This window comes from Vigna unguiculata, chromosome 4 (genome assembly GCF_004118075.2).
Source record: "Vigna unguiculata cultivar IT97K-499-35 chromosome 4, ASM411807v1, whole genome shotgun sequence".
In the NCBI taxonomy this organism is placed as follows: domain Eukaryota; kingdom Viridiplantae; phylum Streptophyta; class Magnoliopsida; order Fabales; family Fabaceae; genus Vigna; species Vigna unguiculata.
In genome coordinates this window covers 23,782,232-23,807,389 of record NC_040282.1, presented here as the reverse complement: position 1 = coordinate 23,807,389, position 25,158 = coordinate 23,782,232, and the positions used below count along the sequence as shown (strand labels likewise).

The 25,158-nt window shown below is 29.7% G+C and overlaps 1 protein-coding gene across 1 annotated transcript; it reads right to left on the bottom strand.

Annotated features, from left to right (window-relative positions):
* Positions 1–20,577: 20,577 nt before the first annotated feature.
* LOC114180618 (zinc finger MYM-type protein 1-like) lies at positions 20,578–23,040 on the bottom strand. The gene has a single exon (XM_028066923.1). It carries the CDS (start codon positions 23,038–23,040, stop codon positions 20,578–20,580), a length of 2,463 nt encoding a protein of 820 aa, XP_027922724.1.
* Between the last annotated feature and the right edge of the window lie 2,118 nt (positions 23,041–25,158).

Sequence of the window (25,158 nt, the reverse complement as noted above, 5' to 3'; positions counted from 1 at the left end):
AACTTTTTAAATGACCCACGAAAAGCAAAACACACAAAATTAACTCAAAATAGCATTTTGTAACACTCTCTTTGATTGACAAGTGGCACAGCCTCGCGATGACACGTGTCACTCCTTTTCTAAACCCTAATTCCTTCACACTCCACTCTTCTCTCACTCTCTATCGTCAACACTCTTCTCTCACTGTCTCTCTCTGCCCTAACCCTAACAACTTTTCTCTCACTCTCTGCCGTCAACACTCTTCTCTCAATGTCTCTCTCTGTCGTAACCTTAACAACTCTTCTCTCACTCTTTGCCATCACGCTACTTTCCTACTTTCTTTCACTTTCTTCACACTCAACTATTCTCAACCACACCATATTCATCCGCGATCATGTTTTTACATTCTGATTTCCCATTTTTTAGTTTTTTTCCGATCATTTTGTGGTTTTGCCTTCACCTTTTCCTCTTCATGTTTTTTTCTCTCATCTCCGATCATTTTTTTGTTTTGTATTTATGGTTTTTTTAGGTTTTATCCGATGAGTTTTTGTTTTTGCCTTCACCGTTTACTCTTTATATTTTTTCTATCATCTTCGATCATGTTTTCGTTTTGTTTTTATGGTTTTTTTAGGTTTTTCCTGATGAGTTTTTGGTTTTGCCTTCACCATTTACTCTTTATGTTTTTTTTATCATCTCTGATCCTCTCCGATCAGTTTTTCTTTTTTTATTGTTTTTTAGGTTTTTTCGTATCAGTTTTTGGTTTTCCATCATTTTCGACCACTAGGCTGATTTCACATTTTTTATGGTTTCTCCCATCATCTCCGATCATGTTTTGCTTATTTTTTTTAGGGTTTATTTGTATCTTTTTCTGTTTTTGTTGTTTTATTTTTCAATGCTAATTTTTTTGTTTTTACAGGTTGATTTCAGATTTTTTAGGTTTTCTCCGATTAGGTTTTGGTTTTGCCTTCATTGTCTATTCATTTTTACAGGATTATTTAACATTTTTATTGATTACCTATTTTGTAGGTTTTGAAGATTGATATACAAGATGTCTCCAAATGACAGTCATGAGTTTAGTCTGAAGTTTGAACTCATTGGAACTCATTGAGTTCTGTTAAAGTTGGAACAGTGATTATTATTTTTAATTTTGATATGCATTGATATTATTTTCATCTAAATTTATTTTGTTCATCTTTTATTGTCAGTGGTTGTTGATTTCTTGGTTGTTGATGTTGTTGTATTGTATTAGATGTAACAATATTAATACATAATTAGTTTTTAAGTGTATGTTTGATTTTTGTTTTTTGATTTTTTTAAAAGGAATTGCTTAGTTTTCTTCATTGCAACCCAAGGTGGATCTATTTTCTTAGTCAGTGTTTGAATTCAATGCAGAGGAATTAATGTTTTTTATGCAAAAGATATCATTTTAGTTTTGATTTGTAACCTTATAATTTATTTGTAACCTTATGATGGATTTTTTTATGTAGGTTTAGCCATATTTTATGTTGGAGTACTCAGTTAATTAACATCATGTCTTTTCTTTCCTTTATCTTCGATGCAGCTACATGACTGCATCATGTTATTTCTTTCCTTTTTCAGCTTTGTGATCTCTTCATAGTTTTGTTTTTCTTCTTTCCTTTTTCTTCTTTGTTGTCTTCATATTTCCTTTTCTTGAAACCTTCAAACAATATCTTTATTTCCTTTTAAATGTCCTGCAGGTTTTATTTTTCTTTTGCTGTCTGCCAAATTTTCCTTTTATTCCACAACATTAAGCCGTGTGAAAAAGAGCTTTTGTTTTTTTCTCTATTCTTCATATGTTTGACTAGTTGTTCTTCCCACATTTTACTCTTTTTGGGAAACCAAAACCAGAGTATGCGTATGGTTTTGGTTTGAATGAACCATAGTATGCATTTCATAAAAGTTGTTTTTCTTTCTTTTGTCCTATTCATATGTTTGACAGTTGCTTATCCCAATTTTTACTGAACTTGTGTAACCAAGACCACAACATGCGTACGGTTTTACTTTTGATGTATTATCTCTACAAATACATTAGACTATTCTTATGTTTTTATGTTCTATACAAATACATCTATCCACAACTTCCTTTCTTCACTATTGTCTAATTTTCCGTTTTCTTTACACCATGTCTGCTTTGAAAAAACAAACCTAGTCATTACAAGAACTGGACCCGGAGAAGGAAAGCTGGAATATTGTTGCAAGAGTGGTAAGGTTATGGTTTGTAGAAGATTACACAAAAGGAAAATCTCCATTTTCCATGGCGATTGTTCTTCAAGACAAAGAGGTACTATACCATACTATAAACGTCCGTCATTTTTTTTTAGTTTTCTTAATTTTTTTAGTTTCCATGTTATATTATAATGTGATATATGAAATTGTTTTTGTAGGGTGTCCTAATCCATGCGTCTGTTAGACGCACACTGATATACAAATTTCAATCTGAAATCAAAGAGGATAAGGTTTACTCTATTAAGTCTTTTAGTGTTGCATGTAATGGTGGTTCTTATAGAACTTCAAATCATGCCTATAAGATCAACTTCCAATTTGGAACCAAGGTCAATTTGGTAGAATCTACCTTAGTTCCCAATATTAGTACTGCATACACCCCTTTTTCAACCATCAAAGCACCTGGTTTTGACACAGATTACTTAGTTAGTAAGTATATTACTTTTTTTTTCTTCTTTGCGTTTAAATTTTTATTCGTGTTTTATTTTTTTATTGTTTTATTTTTGTTTAGATGTCATTGGAATGTTTACTGGTGTTGGAATAGAGAGAGAGTTAGAGAAAGTTGGTAAGAAGACCAAGATGAATGTCATCCTTATTGAATCTGATGGGTAAGAATATTGTTCTTCTTTTATTTTATGTTTAACATTATTCTTATCTAATGAAATTTTACATCATGCAATAGTTATCAACTGGAGTATACTTTATTTGGTCAATATGTTGATATGTTAAATGCATTTCTTGCCTCTGGAGAGGATCAATATGTTGTCATTGCTTTACATTATTACAAAGTCAAGATCTTCCAAGGTAACTAACTTTTTGACATTTTTTACAAATGTAGTAATTTTTTAAAAAGTGTTTGACATATTTATATATTTTATAGATAAAGTTTCTATTCAAAACTGTATGAACTGTACGAGGATAATTTTTAACTATGATGGTGAAGATGCTACGAAGTTGAAAAAAATGAAAGTACATTTTGCATTTTTTGATTTTTGTTTTTGATTTTTGTTTAATTTGCCTTTTTTTTGTAGGATGTGGGATAGTACTGAATCTCCTTCTCAACCTCTTACCCAACTTGGTCAGTCTTCAAAAGTTAGCTTAGAAGAAGATTTCATTAAGCTGCATCCTAGATGCTTAATTAAAGGTCTCAAAGATTTTAAACAGGTTGAATTTTTTTCCTTTCTCTTTCATTTAAATTGTTTAGTTTGAATATTGTGCTTTATATTGTTGCATTATTTATGTTCCAAGAAAGTACTTTTGTAGTGAAGGCTACTATCAAACATGTTCTAGATCATGATGATTGGTGGTACACAGCATGTATCTGCAACAAAGCTGTTTATCCTGACTCCAAAATGTTTTTTTGTGAGAAATGTAACAAACATGTCATTAAGGTTACACCTAGGTAATATTATTAATCTTCATAATTCTTATTTCTCTAATTTTACTAATTTTACTAATAGACAAATTTGAATAAATCACTAATGTTCTATTTTTCTTTGGTTAGGTTTAAACTTAGACTTCGTGTAATTGATGCTACTAATTCTACAACTTTTGTTGTATTTGATCGTGATGCAAGTGCAATGTTGAAGAAATCATGCTCTGATATTCTTGACTTACAATACAAGGTTAAGTATCTTATATAGTGAAATAAATCATGATCAAATTATTTTTGATTAAGTTCAATCATTTGCATTTCTACTTCTTTTTATAGAACACTGTTATTGGTAATTTGCCTAAAGAGTTTGAAGTCCTCATTGATAAGACCTATCTGTTCAAAGTTGAGTGCAAGAATGATTATAATAGCAAATTTGAGCAATCATTCAAAGTTAAAAAAGTCTGCATGGATGAAAAAATCATTGAAAGCTTTAGTGATGTTGAAGTTAAGTCTTTGGTAAGATCTGATTTATTTCTGTTTAGGTCTTTTCATATATGTAATTTTAATTTTACTATTTTTTTACTTTAATATATTTGTTAGGATGTATACTCTAGAAATGAAGAAGAAAGTAAACTTAAGCAGATTACAAATGAGATGGCATCTGATACCATTGCATAGGTATGTTAATATTACAACTATACTTCTTTTTTCTAAATGTTTTTATATGCTAACTTTTTCAAGTTTATTTTTAGGATTTGCTGATCAAATTCACTAAAGAATCAAATGATGTTAAGGCTCTTAGTGATCATTTGAACACTATAGGATCAAGCCATGTTTCTACAGAGGAAGCTTTGGTTAACTAAACAGTAATTGATGTTGAAAATGATGAGTTAACCCAGAAAGAATCATCTTATATGGAGAATCTTAGCTTTGATTTGGCTACCAAAGCACGTGTCCCGTCAATTAAAAGGCAGAATCGATCCGTGGTTCAAGAAAACAAGAAGATCCCAGTGAAGATGTTGAAGAAGAACGTCAAGATTGAAAAGTGAATGAAAATTGTACTAGACTTTATTTGTGTTTTTATCTTGGTTATGTTATTTTTTTGGAAAACATTTGCTAATACTCATGACCAATATGTTTTGTTGTTCTTAAGTTATCATTTTCAAAACATTGACTTGAAGTTTCTGTTTATTTATTTATGAACTATATTACTTATTGCTGAACAAGAATGACTTTTTATTTGTGCATTCACAATTTGCTAGCAGAGTCAATTTGTGTTGATATTATTTTCTATTATCAACACCATAATCATGCTAGCTACATCAAAGGAAGTGTATTGTATTTGTATTTTGTTTTAAAAGATTTTAGTCTTGATAATTCATTGCGAGAGGCATTTGTTTACATTTCAATTTTATCAATCAATTATTCGTAAAAATATTTTTCAAATTACATACATATAGTATTTATCTTTTGTTTTCTGTTGATTTGTAAACATCGTTATATGTTGCTAGCTGAATCTGAATGTGTTGATATTATTTATTTTGTCAACTACACTATCATGCTAGCTACAATATGTTTTATTCTTTAGTTGTTTTAATTTTTAAAACATTCAGTTCAAATTTCTTTTTATTTATTTCTGAAGTATTTTACTTATTGCTCAAGTTCAATCCCTAATTATTTTTGCAGTGAGAATTATTTTATATTGTCAACACCATAATCGTGCTAGCTATATGAAAGCAAGTTTATTGTATGTGTAATTTTTTTTAAAAGATTTTTGTCTTTCAGCATTTGTTTACATTTCAATCTTAGCAATTAATAATTCGTAAAAATATATTTCATGTTACATACATGTACTATTATGTTTTGTTGTGTGTGTTGATATGTTGCTAGCTGAAATTCAATGTGTTGAAATTATTCTTTTTTGTCAACTACACTATCATGCTAGCTACATCAAGGTGATTAAGTTTTGCTCTATAGTGCCTGTTTTGACTACATTTTTTGTTGCACAACATATATAACTTATTTCATGTTTTCAAAACTATATGATAGCTATATATTGTAACTTATATATAACTTATTTTTTTTATTAACATTGTAATAAAATGATAATTTTTTGAATGTATCTTTTATTATTTAAATATAATTACTGAACACAACTCATTTTTGAATTCTAATTAACCAAAACAAAAATCGACATTCATTGAAAATTTACACTATCAATTAATTTATTTCATTTTTTGGAAGGAATTTTTTTGTAATAATTTTTTTGTAATCAGTGAAGACAAAAACTCGCATTTATTGATTATTTTCTATTTGTATTGCTTTTTGAAATTCTAATTTTTTACTTTTATTTCGAAATTTGAATTTGAATTTTGATTCTTTAATTTTTAATTAACCAAGACAAAAGATGAAATTCATTTACATTTTTATGCCTTTTATTTGTATAAATATTTTTTATATTTTGTATTAGTCGTTGAATTTGTAATTGTTTTTAAAAAAAATTATTTTTAATAATGTGTAATATTTATAATTTTTAATAAATATAATTTTTTTATTATTTTATGTGTTTAAATTTTTTGTATTATTCTTTCAACTATTAATTTGAATTTTTATTTCTATAAATTTCTAATATTTTTAATCTTTTTATTTTTTAAGAAATTTACATTATATTATTTTTAATATTTTATTTTACTCAATTTTTGATATTACTCTTTAAACTTCCAATTTGTATTTTTTTAATTTGTAATCTTTTTATTTTTTAAAAAATTTACATTTATTATTTTTAATATTTTATTTTTCTCAATTTTTGATATTACTCTTTAAACATCCAATTTGTATTTTTTTTTAATTTCTAACTTTTAATAAACATTTAATGTTCTATATTTATTCTTAATTTTTAATTCTTAATTTATAATTTTTTTATATATTTAATTTGTAATAAATATATACGAAAGTATTAAAGAAATATATTTTATTAGTAAAGTAATTAGAATTTGGAACAGTGTTTTGCTATGTATAAAACTGTTGAGTATCCATCAAGTTTTGTTTATTATCCATCAACAAAACAGAACGGTCACTTCCATAAAATCCATAAAATCTTATTCAAATATGTTAGAAACTCAACATTCCAAATTACTGTATTCTCCAGCATGACTGCAATATCAACTGCCACCAAATTTCTCACAAACATACATCGATTGCGAACAAAACATCTTTTTAGAGTGAAATTGACAAAATCTCAAAGCCAAGCTAGCCATCTGGTGAACAATGCGCTTTTATATTATTTTTTATATGTTATCCTGTTCATATAAGTTTTTCTTTATTTAACTGTTAATTTTTTGCAGGACCTACCAACTGAATCTGCAGCTTATGTTCGCAAACGTAGATTCAAGAGGTTGGAATTGCAGGGATCGACCAACACATGCATTGTTCAGTGTAAGCTTTTGGTGCGTAATTCACCTAAGAAGTCCACTAAGATTGGAAAGGGATGGAAGGACTTTTGCATATTCAATCGGTTGAAAGAAGAGGATGTTATTGTGTTTCCAGCTCACAACCAAATGAGAAAGAAGAAGATAAAACTCTATGTCAAAAAAGAGTTTAGCTTTTAATATTTTACTTTTCTTTTATTCACTTTAGATGGTATTTATGTTTTTTGTTTTCACTTTCAAGCAAGTTTGCTTTGTTTTGGTTTGTAAGACTCCATCCATCGTCATTTTGTCGCTTTTAATAAGTAGAAGCTATATCTAAAAGTATTATCTGTATGTTAATTTTGGTGAACTTTAATATTTTACTTACTTTGATTTTACTTATTTTCATGTTTCAAATTATTTATTATAGTTATATATTACTTTTATATATATTTCTTAAAAAAACATCATTAGAACTAAGATTTATTTTAATATTAATGTTATACAAAGAATATTCATTTGTGATAATAAAAATTATTAACAAATTTAATTTTTTTTTAAATTTTTTAACACAGGATTGAAGTTGTAAATATTGCTAACATTATAATTTTGTTATCTTTGTATTGTAATACTATCTAAGAACATTATTTGTTTTATAAAAACAATGCAATAAAATAAATTTAATTTGTTACTCTCCAACACACGTGTATTCAAAGTTGTAGTTAAATAGCACGTGTATTCATTTTTTATCAAAGGACAATTAAAATTACATTCAGCTGTCATTCTTTTTCTTTGACCTCATTTTTCAAAAAGTATTTCCATTAGTTTCATGGTAAAGTAAATGTAGAACAAATTTCTACTTTCATGGTTGACTATTATCAAGCATAGTACTTTTGTGTTGGTCCATAAAGGTATTATAGCACATATGCAAAGTCTGAACAGAAGCATATCAGTGTCTGCAAATCATGAATTTGGACATTTCATATTAAAAGGTACATTGTTCCAGATATTGATCAAAAGGTACAATTTCCATATTAGTGACTTGGTTGTTCTTTTTTATAAAAAGATTGTACTTACATTATCTACCTTAGGAATATTCAGCATGGAAAACTGACTATGTCCCTTTATATTCAACACATCCTCCAACAAAATGTTTATTTTATTGAAATTTTCTTCAATGTGTAAACAAACAAAACAACAAGTGTATGTATAAACTTCTGGAAACATAACACCAAGTGTATGCATAACAACAATTGTATGCATAAACAAACATAAATACATTTACTTATCTCCAATATGCAAGAAGAAAAAGGAAGAGCATTGTGTCAACAAAGATTTCAAATATGATTATGAACGCCTCAGGTAAAATAAACTTTTTGAGGTATTCATTTGTTCTTAAAACTTCTTACCAATAGATACATTTACTTATCTCCAATAGAATAACATAAACATTCAGTTGTACATTTACCAACACAGTTTTTTATTTTGTTTTCTTCACTGCAGATACCAATCAGGGCAAATCCATTCACAGTGAAGCATTTTGTTCTGGAAATACTACACCTTTTTCTCATTATACAGATTTTGGTAATGATTTTTTCCTTCAATACAAATTGTTTTAATCACTGTCTATTCAGTGATACTGTATAATTTTGACATTGTTACTTAATACATCTCTTACAGATAAGTTGTGTTCTTAATATTTTTTTAGGGATTCATAAAAAAAATGCAACAAATGTAATTAATTTATTACTTGGATTGCATACTTAGATTGCTTTTAGTGCTAAAGCTTAACAGTTTGGATTACATTGTTTAACAGTTTGGATTACATTACTATGTTTAACCATTTTCGCAGTATGGAATGAAAATATTACCCCAAATTCAACTATCAACAACTCCTTTACTGTCAATGAAGATAGACACCTCCATGCTCAAGCAATTCAATCTTCAAATAGAAAGCCATTGTCGTGGTAAGTTTGTTCACTAAATTCAAATTTCATTCAAATTCCCAACAATGAAATTGAAATGCACAATGTGTCATTCATCTTTATATTTAATGTAATCTTTATATTTTAAAGTGGATACATTTTTTTTTTAATTTTGCAAAGATTGACCAACTTAATTATAATAATGCATGAGCCAGAAGGAAAGTTATTAGGAATCAGAAGATTGCAGAAAAAAGTAATATTTTATCTTTATTTCAATTCCTTTAATATTTTTTGTATTACTAATATTTACTAACATTTCATGTAAAGAAATTCATGGTTCTACCTCCATTGGATCTAGAATTGTTTGTAATTCAATTGAAATCACCAATGGTCCAATTTTGCACAAGACCAACATTAACAACAAAGGTAACAATCCAAATTGTATTCCAAGTTACAAACTAATATATCATCATTTTATATTTCATGTCTATACTTGCAGATATGGTTCAAAGTGACTATCATAATACACAACCATTGTTGGATAAAATTACTAACAGGTTAGATCAAGAATTTGTTGGTAATAGCTTCATTCCTGCTTCTGTGGATTCTTCTTCTTATTCTGAAGTTGTTAATCTTTTTTATGTTGAAGAGAACCAAAGTCATGGTAATTTGTACTATTAACAAAATTAATTTGAATACTTTAATTACTTTTATTGTTTCAAATTCATGTTGCTAATGTTTAAATCAATATTTAGACATATGTAAGCTGCAATCCTATACCAGTGCAAGATCAAGTCAATCATCTCTATTTAAAAGCTGTAAAATTGGGGCAGCCTTGTCTTCAGGATGTTATTACACCTATTTCAAAGATATTGGATTTTGACAATAATTCTAATGAAGATGAGAATCATAATGCTTGATTATAAAAAATAAATTAATATTTTTTTATTTACCTTTATTATTAATTGTTTTTTTAGTTTATTTCAGATTATCTTTTTGGGCCTTTCTCCTCTGATTTGTATTCAAGAGCTGAAGTTCAAGGTTTAACACAACTTTTTAGCCAATTTATATTATTATACTGTACATATAAATATAAATATCTTTTAATTAATATCATATTGTTTTTTAGGTACTTAGCACAAGTTGATGTAGGGGACTGTTCCGTTGAGTGTCCTTATTGTCAAGCTCAATTGTGGTATGAAGAAAGATCTAATAAATGCAAAAGATTAAAACAAGTTGATTTTTCTCTTTGTTGTCAAAAGGGAAAAGTCCAACTTCCATTGTTGAAGAAACCTCCTCAATTGCTTCAAAAGTTGTTGAAAGGTGAAGACACTACAAGCCAACATTTCTTACAGTACATAAGAAGCTACAACAACATGTTCTCATTTACATCAATTGGTGCGAAGATTCATTCCTCAATCAATGATGGATGTGGTCCTCCTCAGTTTATTCTTAGTGGTCAAAATTACCATCGCATTGGAAGTTTATTGCCCGATAAAGGATCAAGTCCAAAATTTGCACAACTATATATTTATGACACAGAAAATGAAACAACAGAGTTAGCCACTTTGGGTATGCCTACATACTTTATTTTTTTTATGAATCATTTTGTATATTATTTATCCTTTTTTAATTTTACAGGTTTGATATACAACAATCCATATTTGATAAATCATTGATAGAAGAGTTGAAAAGCATGATTGACAAACACAATGTTCTTGCTCAATCATTCAAAAGAGTAAGAGATTTTATACATCATGATGATCGATCAGATTTTGGATTGAGGTTATTTAGACATCGCTTTAAGGATCCTAGTGTATACAATACCACAATAGCAGATGAAGTCGCAACATTGATAGTTGGTGATTTGAGCACTTTAGAGGGAGGAAGAGACATCATTGTCAACAAAGTTTGTGGTCAGTTGACGAGACTACATGAAACTCATACATGTTTCATTCCTCTGCAATATCCTTTGATTTTTCCATATGGAGAGGATGATTATCAAGAGGATATTCCAATTAGAGATTGTCAAAGATATGATCAAAGTAGAAAGAGAGTTCACATTTCTTTACGAGAATTCATTGCTTTCAGAATACAAGATAGAAAGGTTGAATTTGGTAACGTTGTACACTCACGTAGACTGTTTCAACAATTTTTAGTGGATACCTACACGATGATTGAAGCTCAAAGGTTGTCTTTTATAAGAAATAATAAAAAACTCATTCGTTCTGATATTCTAAATGGGTTACAAGAAGCTGTTAACAAAGGTGAAACTGATCCTTCTTCCATTGGAAAGTGTATAGTTTTTCCAGCTTCATTTACAGGTGGCATGAGATACATGTTCAATAATTGCCAAGATGCTATGGCCATTTGTAAGAGGTATGGCTATCCATATTTGTTTATAACAATCACATGTAATGTCAATTGGCCTGAAATTCTTGATTTTGTAAAATCAAGAGGTTTAACTGCTTCAGACAGGCCAGACATTGTTTGCAGAGTTTTTAAAATGAAATTAGACCAAATGATGACAAATTTCAAGAAGAATAATTTCTTTGGCAAAGTCAATGCAGGTACACAAACTACATTTTCATCATTCTGATTTTTTACCGCCAATTGTTTTGTATAATAATTATCTTCAAATTATAGGTATGTATACAGTTGAATTTCAGAACAGAGGTCTGCCACATGCTCATATATTATTATGGTTGAGTGACTCAAACAAGTTAGAAAATGCAAAGCACATAGATGAAGTAATCTCTGCTGAACTTCCTCATCCAGATTTGTATCCAAAACTTTCAAAGGCTGTTAAAACATATATGATACATGGTCTGTGCAGAGCTGCTAGATTCAACTCACCATGCATGAAAGAAGGTAGGTGTTCTAAATTTTTTCCTAAAAAGTTTAGACATAAAACTACAATTGATGAGGATGAATATCCTGTATATAGGCGTAGAGATGATGGTTTATTTGTGTTGAAAAATGGACATAAATTAGGTAATGGAAATGTTGTGCCTTATAGTCCTCTTCTCTTAATGCGATATCAAGCTCATGTTAATACAAAATATTACAACAAATCAAACTCAATCAAGTATTTGTTCAAATATGTCAACAAAGGTCCTGATAGAGCCACAATGAAAATTACAGACAAAGAGAATGATTCTACATAAGTTCGTATTGTTGATGAGATTAAAACATATTATGATTGTAGATATTTATCTTCATGTGAAGCAGTTTGGAGAATTTATGGATTTGATATCCATCATAGATGGCCTGCTGTTCAACGTTTAACTTTTCACCTACAAGATTAGCAAACAGTTTTTGTTTAAAGATGATGATAGAATTGATGATGTATTGGAGAGGAATGGCAACATCAATACCATGTTTCTAGCTTGGTTTGAAGCTAATAAAAGATATGAGGAAGGAAGGAACTTGACCTATGCTGAATTTCCAACAAAGTTTGTTTGGATGTCTCAACAAAGGCAATGAAAACTAAGAAAGCAGGGTTATAGTATTGGAAGACTGACATATGTTCCTCCAGGATCGGGTGAATGCTATTACATGAGAATCTACTGACAAAACAAAAAGGTTGTATTAATCATGATAGTATAAAGACAATTAATGGTAAAACATTCTCTCATACCAAGAGGCTTGCCAGGAATTGGGATTATTGGCAGATGACAAAGAATTCATTGATGCTATTAAAGAGGCTAGCCATCTTGCATCTGAAAATCAACTTAGAAGGTTATTTGTTTCTTTGTTAATCATGAATACAATGTCAAAGCCAAAAGTTGTTTATGATGCAACTTGAAATTTATTGGCAGATGGTATCCTATACCAAAGAAGGAAACACTTGAACATACCAGGTACTAAATATAAATAATCTCCATTCTTTATTCCATATTTTTTTATTCATGACATGTTATTTTTTTGTAGGTTTTCAAATGGAAGAACATGATTTACACAATCTGTGTCTCTTAGAAGTAGAAGAACTTCTAAATTCCAATGGGTGATCTTTAACAGATTATAGTTCCCTTCCTCAACCTGATCTTTCTCATTCATTCAAATATAATAACAGGTTCATTATTGATGAACTGAATTATGATAAAGAAGAAATGGAGAAGCTATATCACTCTCTATTGCAGTCAATCACTAATGAGCAACTACATGTTTATTACAGAATTATGACAACAGTGAATTCAGATGTAGGAAATTTCTTTTTCTTATATGGTTATGGTGGGACTGGAAAAACATATTTGTGGAAACTTTTGTCAGTTGCTGTTAGAGCAAAGGGAATGATTGCGCTTAATGTAGCTTCAAGCGGCATTACATCTTTATTGCTTCCTGGAGGTAAAATTGCTCATTCTACTTTTTGCATACCACTAGCAATCAATGATGAATCAACGTGCAACATCAATCAAGGAAGTCTCCGTGCTAAACTATTGATGGAAACAAAACTTATCATATGGGATGAAGCTCCTATGATGAATAAGTTATGTTTCCAAGCTTTTGATAGAACATTGAGAGACATTATGAGAGCTACAAATGAAGATAATGCTGATAAACCATTTGGTGGAAAGGTTGTTGTCTTGGGCGGTGATTTTAGACAAATCTTGCTAATAGTAAGAAAGGGATCAAGGTATGATATTGTGAATTCATCAATTAATTACTCTTACTTGTGGCAATATTGCACAATTCTTAGGCTATCACAAAACATGAGGTTAAAATGTGGTTGTTTCAAATGAAAGTGCAATACATATAAAAGAATTTGCTAATTGGATTCTTAAAATTGGAGATGGAAATATGAATTTCAATGAAAGTGGTGAAACCAAAATTTTAATACCAACAGATCTTCTTATTCCAGAAAGTGAAACACCTTTACTTTCTTTAGTCAAATTTGTTTATGGTGGTCTAATTGAAAATATCATGAATCCTGGCTTCTTTGATGACGGTGCTATTCTTTGCCCTACAATTGATAGTGTTGAACAAGTAAATGACTTCATTTTATCTTTGATTCCTGGTGAAGAACAAATTTATTTAAGTTCAGACACTCCTTTCCAATCTGATGATGATCAAGAAATTCAAGGTGAGTGGTTTACTCAAGAGTTTCTAAATGATATCAATGTTCAGGAATTCCAAATCATAGGATTAAATTGAAAGTTGGCGTACCAATTTTGCTTTTAAGAAACATTGATCAAGAAAATGGTCTTTGCAATGGTACAAGGTTGCAAGTTAATGATTTGGGAAAGAATGTTATCTCTGCTACTGTCATAACAGGGAAAAATGTTGGTGACAAAATTTTCATTCCAAGAATGAACTTGACACCTTCTGATTCCAGCATCCCATTTAAATTTCAAAGGAGGAAATTTCCAATATCCTTATGCTTTGCAATGACAATAAACAAAAGTCAAGGCCAAACTCTTTCTAGAGTTAGACTTTATCTTCCTCGCCCAGTTTTTACTCATGGACAATTGTACGTAGCAATTTCTAGAGTCACAAGAAAGCAAGGACTCAAAATTTTAATTCTGGATGAAGATGGAAAAGTAAGCAATACAACTACCAATGTGGTTTACAAAGAAATATTTGAAAATCTTTGATAAGAGGTATACAACTTACTTAACAAAATTATTATAATTTGTCAATTATTGTATCTTTAACTGTAATTCCTTTGTTTTGTTGCATATTATAATTCTGGATGAAGATTGAAAAGTAAGCAATACAACTACCAATGTGGTTTACAAAGAAATATTTGTAAATCTTTGATAAGAGGTATACAACTTACTTAAGAAAATTATTATAATTTGACAATTATTGTATCTTTAACTATAATTCCTTTGTTTTCTTGCAGATTATAATATGTCATAGTGTATAGTATACACTTTCAAGATTTTATTCATAGCTGCAACCATATTGAAAAGTACATGGTCATTGATACATCTTTGAATTGCATTATTGCATTGTCCAGTAATAGATTGATATTTTGAACACCATGTTTGCTGCAGTACAGATATTATAACAGTTATAAAGATTCTCAATTGTTGTTACTTTTATTTTTGTTTGTGGCTTTAATGTATTGTGAAGAAAAAATATCTACCTAGATGTTCTTATTCCTTACTGCAGTACAAGTGGCTTTACTGTTATAAATGCTTTATGTTTTATGTTTCTGCAGTACAATTGTAAATTGTTTATGTTTAAGTTTCTTTATATATTAAAATATCTGCAAAAAACACCTACAACATATATTTCAGTTACTTTACAATTACAGCCATTGTTTGCACGTGAAACTGAATTTTTGCTGCCACTTTCAAGTAAGATTCCTTTTCCACATGATAATCTTTGCTCTTCCATTCCCAACTTCAACTTTACCATTCATTCACACTCCTTTTTAGTTACCCATATATTTAAACCTTCACTTTTTTCTGCAATTACATGAATGAAGATGGAGCAAACCAGTACAGATGGAGCAAACAACAAAACAATTCTTTGGAACTTCAACACAATCTACATCTGCTCTTAGGTATGTTGTAAATTTAACAGAAATACATGTTTGGAAAGCATTGATATTTGTTGTTGTATGTGTTTTCTGGTGTGAACTGTATCATCCTGATTCATATTGTATTAGCCACATTAAGATTTTCAGATTTTTCCCTCATACAATTGCTTAAGTGTATGTTTTCATTTCGTTGCAGAGATAAATTTGTTCCTTTTATTACTGTGTTTATTAATTTGTAGCCATTTGGATTTGTCGATCGACATTTTGTTGTTGCTTATGAACACGAATTAGTTCCACAGTGGCACTTGGTAGATGTAAATGGTAAAAGCACGATAGTTACCTATAACATGGATTCAAATAACCCAAAAATCATAGAAGGTTGGAGTAATATGAGAGATTTGTATGACATTAAAAGTGACTCTCACATGCGGTTTCAGTATTTGGGAAATTCTTTATTTCACATAATCATGTTTAAAGGTGGTTGTACACCAAGGAGTTTGTCAACATTTATGTGCCGTATCAGTCATCAAGAAACAAGATCTATATTTTCAGTCAAATTGTCAAAGTATCAAAGCAAGGCAAGTCACTTGGTATATGTCTTACAAATTCTTTTTATCATTTCAAGTATTATCATATCAATTTACATATAATTAAATGAAAATAATTAATGCACTAACAATAAAATTTGAATCATACAGGACTTGCCATCAAAGTTTGCCAACTTCATTCACGACGAAAATGTAGAAGATGTGTTTCTTATAGGGCCCAAAACTATAATCAATTGCAAAATCCTAATATCAAATAGGAATAGAAGTTCAACAAAGATAGGTCAAGGTTGGAGGTTATTTTGTTGTGAAAATGAGTTAAAAGAAGGTGATATTGTTGTCTTCCAAACAGACAATGATTTTATCGAACCAAATATTGAGGTCTTTGTTAATGGTTGTTGTTGTGATTAGATTAAGCATATTTGATGAAGGATTATCTTGTTTCTTTTTAAGATTATTGAATATGGTGTGAGTTGATTAAGAAAGCTAAGTGAAATCCCCACTAGACATTAAGATAGCAAGCTATCTAGATGTGAAGGTTCCTTTCACAAAGCTCAAGAGAAGAAGATGATGGATTGATTCAAAACAAAAAGGAAATGGAAATCACATAAACCATAGAAAAGCAAAAACAATTAAAGGAAGAAGAAAACAAAAAATGGAAAGGAAAGAAATGGTAAAAATGTGAGAAGCACACCACTACAAAGCTAGGTTAGAAGCCATGGCAACCTTGAAGATGAGTGGATGTGTGCCGCCACTTGCTATGCAAGATAAAGCTTAAAAGTATTCACTCCCAAGGGAGGAAACTCTCACAAATGGTTGAGACACAAGAGTGTTTTTACTTCAAAATGTTCAACCCTTTTACATGTCTAGGAGCACCCCTTATATAGAAGAGTTTAGGGGCCTCTAAGCAAATAAAAGATACCTAAGGATGTCTCTACAAAAACCTAACCCTAGCTTCTAGAACCTAGGTCAAATAAGGTTACAAAAATGAGAGACAAAAGAGCCAACTATGGTGTGTGCAAGGCTAATTTCGTTCTAGCACAAAAGGAGACAAAGAATGTGTCTCATATGTCTTCAAAAAGTGGCCAAAGTGTGCTAAAAACAAAGGAGACCAAAGGTACATAGGTACACTTGTTTTATGCCTTTTACTTTATGCTTTATGCCTTTGCTTTACTCTCTCCTCCACATCATTTATGCTCCCCAATCACCATGCGCCACCTAGCATTGCTTTCTTACTCCTAATTAACCTACAAAGCAAATAAACATAGATTAGCATGTTGGCTTAAGTCAAGTCAACTATAGTCAACAAGTCAAACCTAGTCAAAGGTCAACAAGTCAACTAAAGTTGATTCAAGTAAGTCAACTTAGGGAATCAAAAATAACAAACACAAATGAAAGGGATGAAGGATTAACGAACTTCCTTTCTAAACATGCTTAGTCTTCTTAACCATGTGCCTTCATCCTTGGTTGGGGTCAATCCTTCATCAATATTTCTATAATGTTGTTGTTCTAAATGATGTATTTCATGACTTATGTTTATTATCATTTCAATAATATCATTATCTAAGTTTAACATTTTATAGATTTATATTTCATTAAATTCTTAAAACAATTTGTTACACATTTATAATTTATTATCAATAATAAAAACAATCCCATGCATTGCACGGGTCGAAAAACTAGTTAAATACAAATGAAAAATCTCTTTAAAATCAATTCCCTTCTTCTAACTAAACCTTTCCACAACCATCTTTGCCTTGCCTTGGTTGTGAGTTTTACTCCTCTGATTTCAGTTTGAAAACCCATTTATTCCTTAATGCTTTATTGCCTTAAAGCAACTTCACCAGTTAAATGTATGGTCGTCATGTAAGGATTTCATCTCCTTTTGCGTGGCTTTATACCAAATGTCTTTACTTCATGTGACATGGATTTTTCATCGCTTTTAGGCTCTCCCTTATTAGTCAACAAAAAAAACTCATGTGGGGTTCTATGAATGATGTCTCTCTTTAGTAGATCTTTTCAAGTAAGGATCTATAAGTGGTTTAGGACGAGTTAATTAATTGGTTCATTAACTTGAGTCTAAGGCATGCCAAATGCATTCTCCAAATCTACATTCACACAGGAAGTTCAGACTCAACATCAATGCACCATTGAGTAACATGTTTTAAATTTTATTCCTTATCAATATCTTAAATGATCTGGACCTCAAGAAAAACAATATCTCGAGAGCTAACAATCTTCTTATCTACCAGATCCTAAAATTTGTAACCAAAATCACCATTGCCATAACCAAGGAAGATACATTGTTTAAACATCCCATCAAGCTTAAATAATTCATCTCTAGGGGTTTTAATAGATGCTCTACAACCAAATACTCTCAAATAACTATAGGAAATATTTTTTCCATTTCCACACCCTCTCCAAAACATCACAATTAAGAAGAATAGGAAAAGAAAGGTTAATCAAGTCCATTGTATTTCTCAATGCCTCATCCAAGAAAATTGTAGGCGATTTTTCATGAGAAAGCACTGATAACGCTGTCGTTGACGCGATCAAATTAATACTACTTATCTTTAACAACTTCAGTATTGTTAAGAAAGTAGTTAACAAAATTAGTATGGGTTAAGTCAACCCTAAGTCGTCTCCCAACGAACACAAAATTGATTTTTAACAAATTAGTTCTTATAAAACTATACAAAAGAGTTAATCAAATAAAATAATAAAAATAGGGGATTAAGATAAACAAAGATAGAAATAAAATTTAAAAGATAAAAAGAAATAAAAAAAATAGTAAAGAAAACAGATTGATTCCATTGCTTTTTCAAAATAGATTCATCATCGGTTATCTAAAGATTATTGCTCAATTAATTATTGTTATAGATTTACAAATTAATCAATGTAAAGTCTTAATTAATTTGTTGGCATTCTCACTTTTAACCAAAGTACAATCTCAATTAAAAGTGAGAACTTTTAGATTATCCATAGTAAATTCAACCAAAGTACAGTCTCAATCAAATTTACTATGCCTAATCATGTCTATTCTTTTATCTCCTCACAAAATAAAAAGTTTAATTAATCCAAGTAAAGTCTCAATTAATTGTAGTTAGAGTAAATACCTTTAATCAAAGTAAAGTCTCAATTATTGGTAAAAACTCATTTAATCACATGAAAGTTTCTAAATAAAATCAAAGTAAAGTCTCAATTTTTTCAATTTAAAAACCCTTGAACTCATATGATCAACATGCATATAGATTTAAAATCATTATGTTTTACATGATTCAAAGATAAAAGACATAGATGAATTAAAACCTCAACAATAATAAAAAGAACAAAGAAATTAATTCATTCTAACCTCAGAATCCATAATGAAATTACAATGGAATCAACCCAAGAAGTTTAGCAATCCATGGATTACAAAATAAAAAGAGAAGAATAGAAAGAACAAAAGAGAGAGAAAGAAATTAGGTCCCCCTAAAGGTTCCTCAATTCCGACGTGCCGAGCTTGTCTTTTCTCTGCTCCCCCCTTGGTCTCTTTATATAGAAATTGGACTGGACTTTTTTTGTTGCTAAAATCTCTCAAATATCTTTTAAAATAAAGATAAATATAAATATTTAAAAATATTTGGAGAGATATAGACTATTTGACAAATATAGTTGGTTGATAATATCAATATCTAATATAATTAAATAAATTAATTACTTAAAGATATATGATAAATTATCACCAATTAATATTTGTATTAATTTTCCAAATCAACCCTTTGCAATCTCCTCAAATTATCTTCTAAATAATCCAATATCTTCAAGATATATTTGTTTGTTGTGGATCTAAAAAGATTCCAGAAGATCTTGTGATATTTAAAAAGATTTGGTAGTTAATATCTTTTAATATTTTATGATATAATTAAATAAGATAATTATTTAAAAATATCAAATAAAATATCTAAAGATATATTTTTCCCAAATTATCTTCTATCATAAAGATAAAGAAAACCGCAAGGTCCAATTTTTTTGTTCCTCTATTCTTGGTTTAGCCAAACTTCTTCACTTTTTCAAGCTTTTCTTGCCGTCTTCATGCAATGCTTGGCTTGAATTTTTGTGCTTTTGATAATTTTTTATTCTTGGATTTATCTTTAAGGTGTCATGAAGCTTTAATCAATTTATTTCCACACCTCCATGAGCTCAACTTAGCTGCAGCTACACTAACATACCTCAAAATATCCAAAGAACATTTATGCAACTAAAAAGCTATTTTTAACATGTTTTTGTATCTCATGCTCAATAAACCCAATTATAGGAAATCTCAATTAAATCAATCTTTAAACACACAAATTCAATTAAATACCTAGAATTAAACACTGAATGAGGGCAAAAATACGCACTCATCACACATATAATCCTATCATTAATTGTGAAATTCATTATCTTTGCAACCCTATTGTGTTGAGGTGTCTTTGGAATATCTTCTCAAGCAGTGGCGGATCTTGACCAACATTGTTGGGGGAGCCCAAATAATACATCCAAAATTTATACATTTCATTATTATCACTAACACAATAAAAATGAATTCATAACTTAGTATAACAATAACTAAAAAAGAAATCACAAATATCTAAAAGATTGCCCTTCGTTCCTTTAGATCCCTGAACTCATCAATAATTGAATCAGAACTAAAATTTTCAGCTATTTCTTTTTCAATGTAAATAATCATATTGTCGGCAAGAAATTCATCTTCCATTTTATTCCGCAATCTTGTTTTGATAATCTTCATTGCAGAAAATGATCTTTCTGTTGTAGCTGTAGAGACAGGAAGAGTTAAAATAAGACGAATTAAACGATCAATCAAGTAGAATGTCCTTGACTTTCCTGTTCTTGCCAAAGATTGACATAATTCAAGCATGGTTGATAAATTCTTCAAATCTGGATGGTTAGGAGCATCAATAAGAAAATGTTGAAGTTGAAATTTTAAACTAATCTTCTCTTGCTCACTAAAATCTAAAGGATAATATTTGTTCACAAGAGTGCATATATCCTCAATGTTAAAAGCTTTATAAGCATCCTTATGAACTAAAGCATTGCTTAGAGTTAAAAGTTCCATTGTTTGCTCATTAAACCTGTCATTTAATTCTTGCAATTGCTTGTCCACTGTAACAAGAAATATATTCACCCTAAAATGATGTTCCATAGTGACATGATCTTTTTGATGTCGAGAACGGCCATGACGTGCAACATAAGTAGAATTAAAATCAAGAATATCAATGTCATGTTGTTCACAAAAGAATACCACACCTTTCAATAGATTTTTCCAACCATCATCCCTCAACTTTTGAATCAAAATTTTAGTAGAACAAACCAATTGCATAGCATTCAATATATCCTGAGATTGTTTCTGCAAAGCTTGGCAAAGACCGTTAGTAATTCCCATAATCTCTTTCATCATGTGTAAAATTAATATGAACTCAAATGAAGACAACATATTCAATGCAGCATCAGCATCACCCCTTTGAGAATAAGTTGATTCATCAACAATAATTTTTCGAAGAACCAGACAAGATGCATTATATAGCTTCATCATACTACAAATGGAATAAAAATGCGAACTCCAACGAGTATCACCAACTCGTTTTAAAGTGCTAATTTGATTTTTTCCTTTACCAGTTTCAAGTTCACCCATTTCTAACAATTGAGTTATTCCATCTAATTCAATAGCTTGTAACTCATCATGATGTTTACTAGAGGAACACACAACATTTACAATAAAAGCCAAATTTGAAAAAAATTGATGAACTGGAATGACCTCTCTTGAAGCAGCCACCAAAGCAAGTTGTAGTCTATGAGCAAAACAATGCACATAATAAGCATAAGGATTATCATTGAGAAATAATGCTTGCAACCCATTCCATTCTCCCCTCATATTACTAGCACCATCATACCCTTGACCGCGGATATTGGAAACATCAAGATTATGCCTAGAGAGAACGACACTCAATTCTTTTTTTAGAGTGGCGGCTGTTGTATCCTTAACATGCACAATATCAAAAAATCGTTCTTTTATATTACCATCCTTATCTACGAATCTCAAAACAATAGCCATTTGCTCTTTTTTAGATTCATCACGTGCTTCATCAACAATTATGCAAAATTTAGAATCTCCAATTTCTTCTCGAATGTGACTTCTTACTTTTCTAGAGAAAATGTGCAAGATTTCTTTCTGAATATGATGAGAAGTATACTTAGCATTATAAAGAGCATTTTCTAACACAACTTGTGCCACTTTATCATTATATGATGCTAGAAGTTTAATCATTTCAAGAAAGTTACCTCTATTACTTGACTCTGGTGTTTCCTCGTGGCCTCTAAATGCACAAGCTTGAAATGCTAGCCAACGAATTGTGTCAATAGAGGTTTTGAGCCGTAAACGATTCTTGCAGACTTGTTCTGAACTTTGAATATTTATAATGTTATTAATGTGCATAGATTGATTCAACAAGTCTTCACAAGCTTTCATTGCATTGTTATGCGGTGAGCAAGGACTATCTCTAATGTGGTTGAGAAATGCACATCTTTTTCCCGCATTAACCTTTCTCCATGATCTAAAACCTTGTTTAGTAAACACATCTGATCCAAAACAACCATATGGCTTTGAACTAAATAGATAACATGTCAAACAATAAGCTCCATCATTAGTCGGGGAATACTCTAGCCAAGAAGGAAACATTTTAAACCAACTAGATTGAAATCTCCTTGGATGTTTTTCCTTAGAATAAGGATAGTTTTCAAGTTGTATTTGATATGGACCCCATTTTAAATAAGCTCTTCGAATCTCATCTCTTTGACTCATTGGATATTCCCATATTTGAATACGTTTTCCTGGATCACGTTCCAAAGAATTAATATGAAACTCCTCACCTATAATTTTTTGAACCTTAAAAGGGGGCTCCTCTGATTGAACAATTGGAACATTAGTATCATGCTTCAGAATATCTGGAAGAGTTGAATTTGTCCTGTTTTCATCTTCACGGGTAGCTTCCCTTTTATCACTTTTAAAAAATGAATCTATTCTTTTATTCTTCATCAATATACCTATTTTAAAAAAATACTAAAAAATGATTTATCATAATCTAATAAAAAATTGAGAGACATAAATACCAAAATAAAATTCGATGATAATCAAACCACACTTAAAATTCAATTATAAAAAACACACAGTACAATCATTTTTTCTTCTATGTTGATAAAATAAAAAATTAATATAAAAGAGGCTCATTAAATAAATTATTAAACTAATATTTCACTATCAAGTGAGACAAAAGAGAATTACCTTCTTTATTTCTTCGAGGATGGAAGAGAACAATTGAGAGATGAAAGCAAAAATAATTGATCTTTTTCTCTTCAAAAACAAAAGAAAATAGGTAAGAATGGAAGATGAGAACAATTTGTAAGAAATTCAAGGCATAAACATATAAAAGTGGCTCATTAAATAAATTATTGAATTAATATTTCACTATCAAATGAGACAATAGAGAATTACCTTCTTTATTTCTTCGAGGATGGAAGAGAACAGTTGAGAGATGAAAGCAAAAATAATTGATCTTTTTCTCTTCAGAAACAAAAGAAAATAGGTAAGAATGGAAGATGAGAACAATTTGTAAGAAATTCAAGGCATAAACATATAAAAGTGGCTCATTAAATAAATTATTGAATTAATATTTCACTATCAAATGAGACGAAAGAATTACCTTCTTCTTTTCTTCCTCGAGGATGGAAGAGAATAAAGGAGAAATAAGAGAAAAAATAATAGATCTTTTTCTTTTCAGAAATAAAAGAAAACAAATGAGAATGAAATATGAGAACAATTTATGAAAAACACAATTTATAATGAAAACAAATAATATAAAATATCTTGATAAATCTTTTTAATCTTTATTTTTTATTATATTTGATTTTATATTTTATTATTTATTAGTATTAATTATTATGTTTATAAAGGAAATAAAATATTTGATTTAATATTTATAACAAAATAAAATCAAAATACTAATATCTATAATAAAAAAATCAAAATATCTATGGTAAAAAAAAATTTCAAAATTTTTGGGGGTGCCAAGGCACCCCCTGCATCCATAATACTCCGCCATTGTTCTCAAGCTTGATGTCATGCTCTTTATAATATTGCTCAAAAGGACCTTTGTATTCACTACCATTATCTACTCTAACATATTTCAACAATCTTCCTGTTTCTGTTTCAACACCCTCATGTAAATGCTTGAATACATCAAATACACGGTATTTGGATTTCAAAACAAGAGCCCAAACCTTTGTAGAATGGTCGTTAATAATAGTGACAAAATAAGAGTTGCCACTTATTGATTTAGCATCCATTGTTCCAACATTTGTCTGATTAAATACAAATGTGTAGTCTTCTACATGGAGGATAAGTACAAAAAAGAAACTCTATGTTGCTTACAAATAAAATAATCGTACCAAGTTTCAAGAAATGTACCTCTAACATAAAGAAACATTTGTCTTTCAAGTTTATTAAGGTTTTTTGCACTAAGTTGTCTATATTATAGTTATGTGGAACAATCCTCAACTGGATTCACTTGAGGTGTCTACAACTTTGTTGATGTCCAATAAAGAGTATTTCACTTCTCTCTATTTTCTGCTGCCATTTCCCTTTAGTGAACTTTCATTTTCCATCACAAAAGGATTTATGATAACCATGTTCATTAAGTGCCTCTATAGAAATCAGGTTGAGTTGAATATTACGGATGTGTCTAACGCTCTTCAAATGCAGCTTGCAATCAATATTATTCTCTAACCATATTTTTCCAATGCCAACAACTTTGCTTACCCTTCAATTTTCAATCTTCACATGTCCAAAATCTCCAACAATATAGGATGTGAAATAATCATGATGTGGTGTAACATGAAATGAGGCAACAGAGCAAATAACCCATTTATAGTCTTGGCTAGTTAGATTAGCCGAGAAATCTTCATAAACAATGATAACTTCACCATCAGATACAATTGTAGGACTGGTGTTATATTTATATTCTCTTATATTGTTATTACTTTCTTTATCTCTTAATCTATTAATCATGTGTTCTCGTTTATTACAATGAAAACATGTGACGTCTTTCTTTGGCCTTGACTTGCTACAACTATCAAATCTCTAAGAATTTTTAGACAT

Bases quoted from the DNA above. Each gene is read 5' to 3' on its own strand.
- LOC114180618 (XM_028066923.1), bottom strand. From the start codon at position 23,040: ATGAAGAATAAAAGAATAGATTCATTTTTTAAAAGTGATAAAAGGGAA.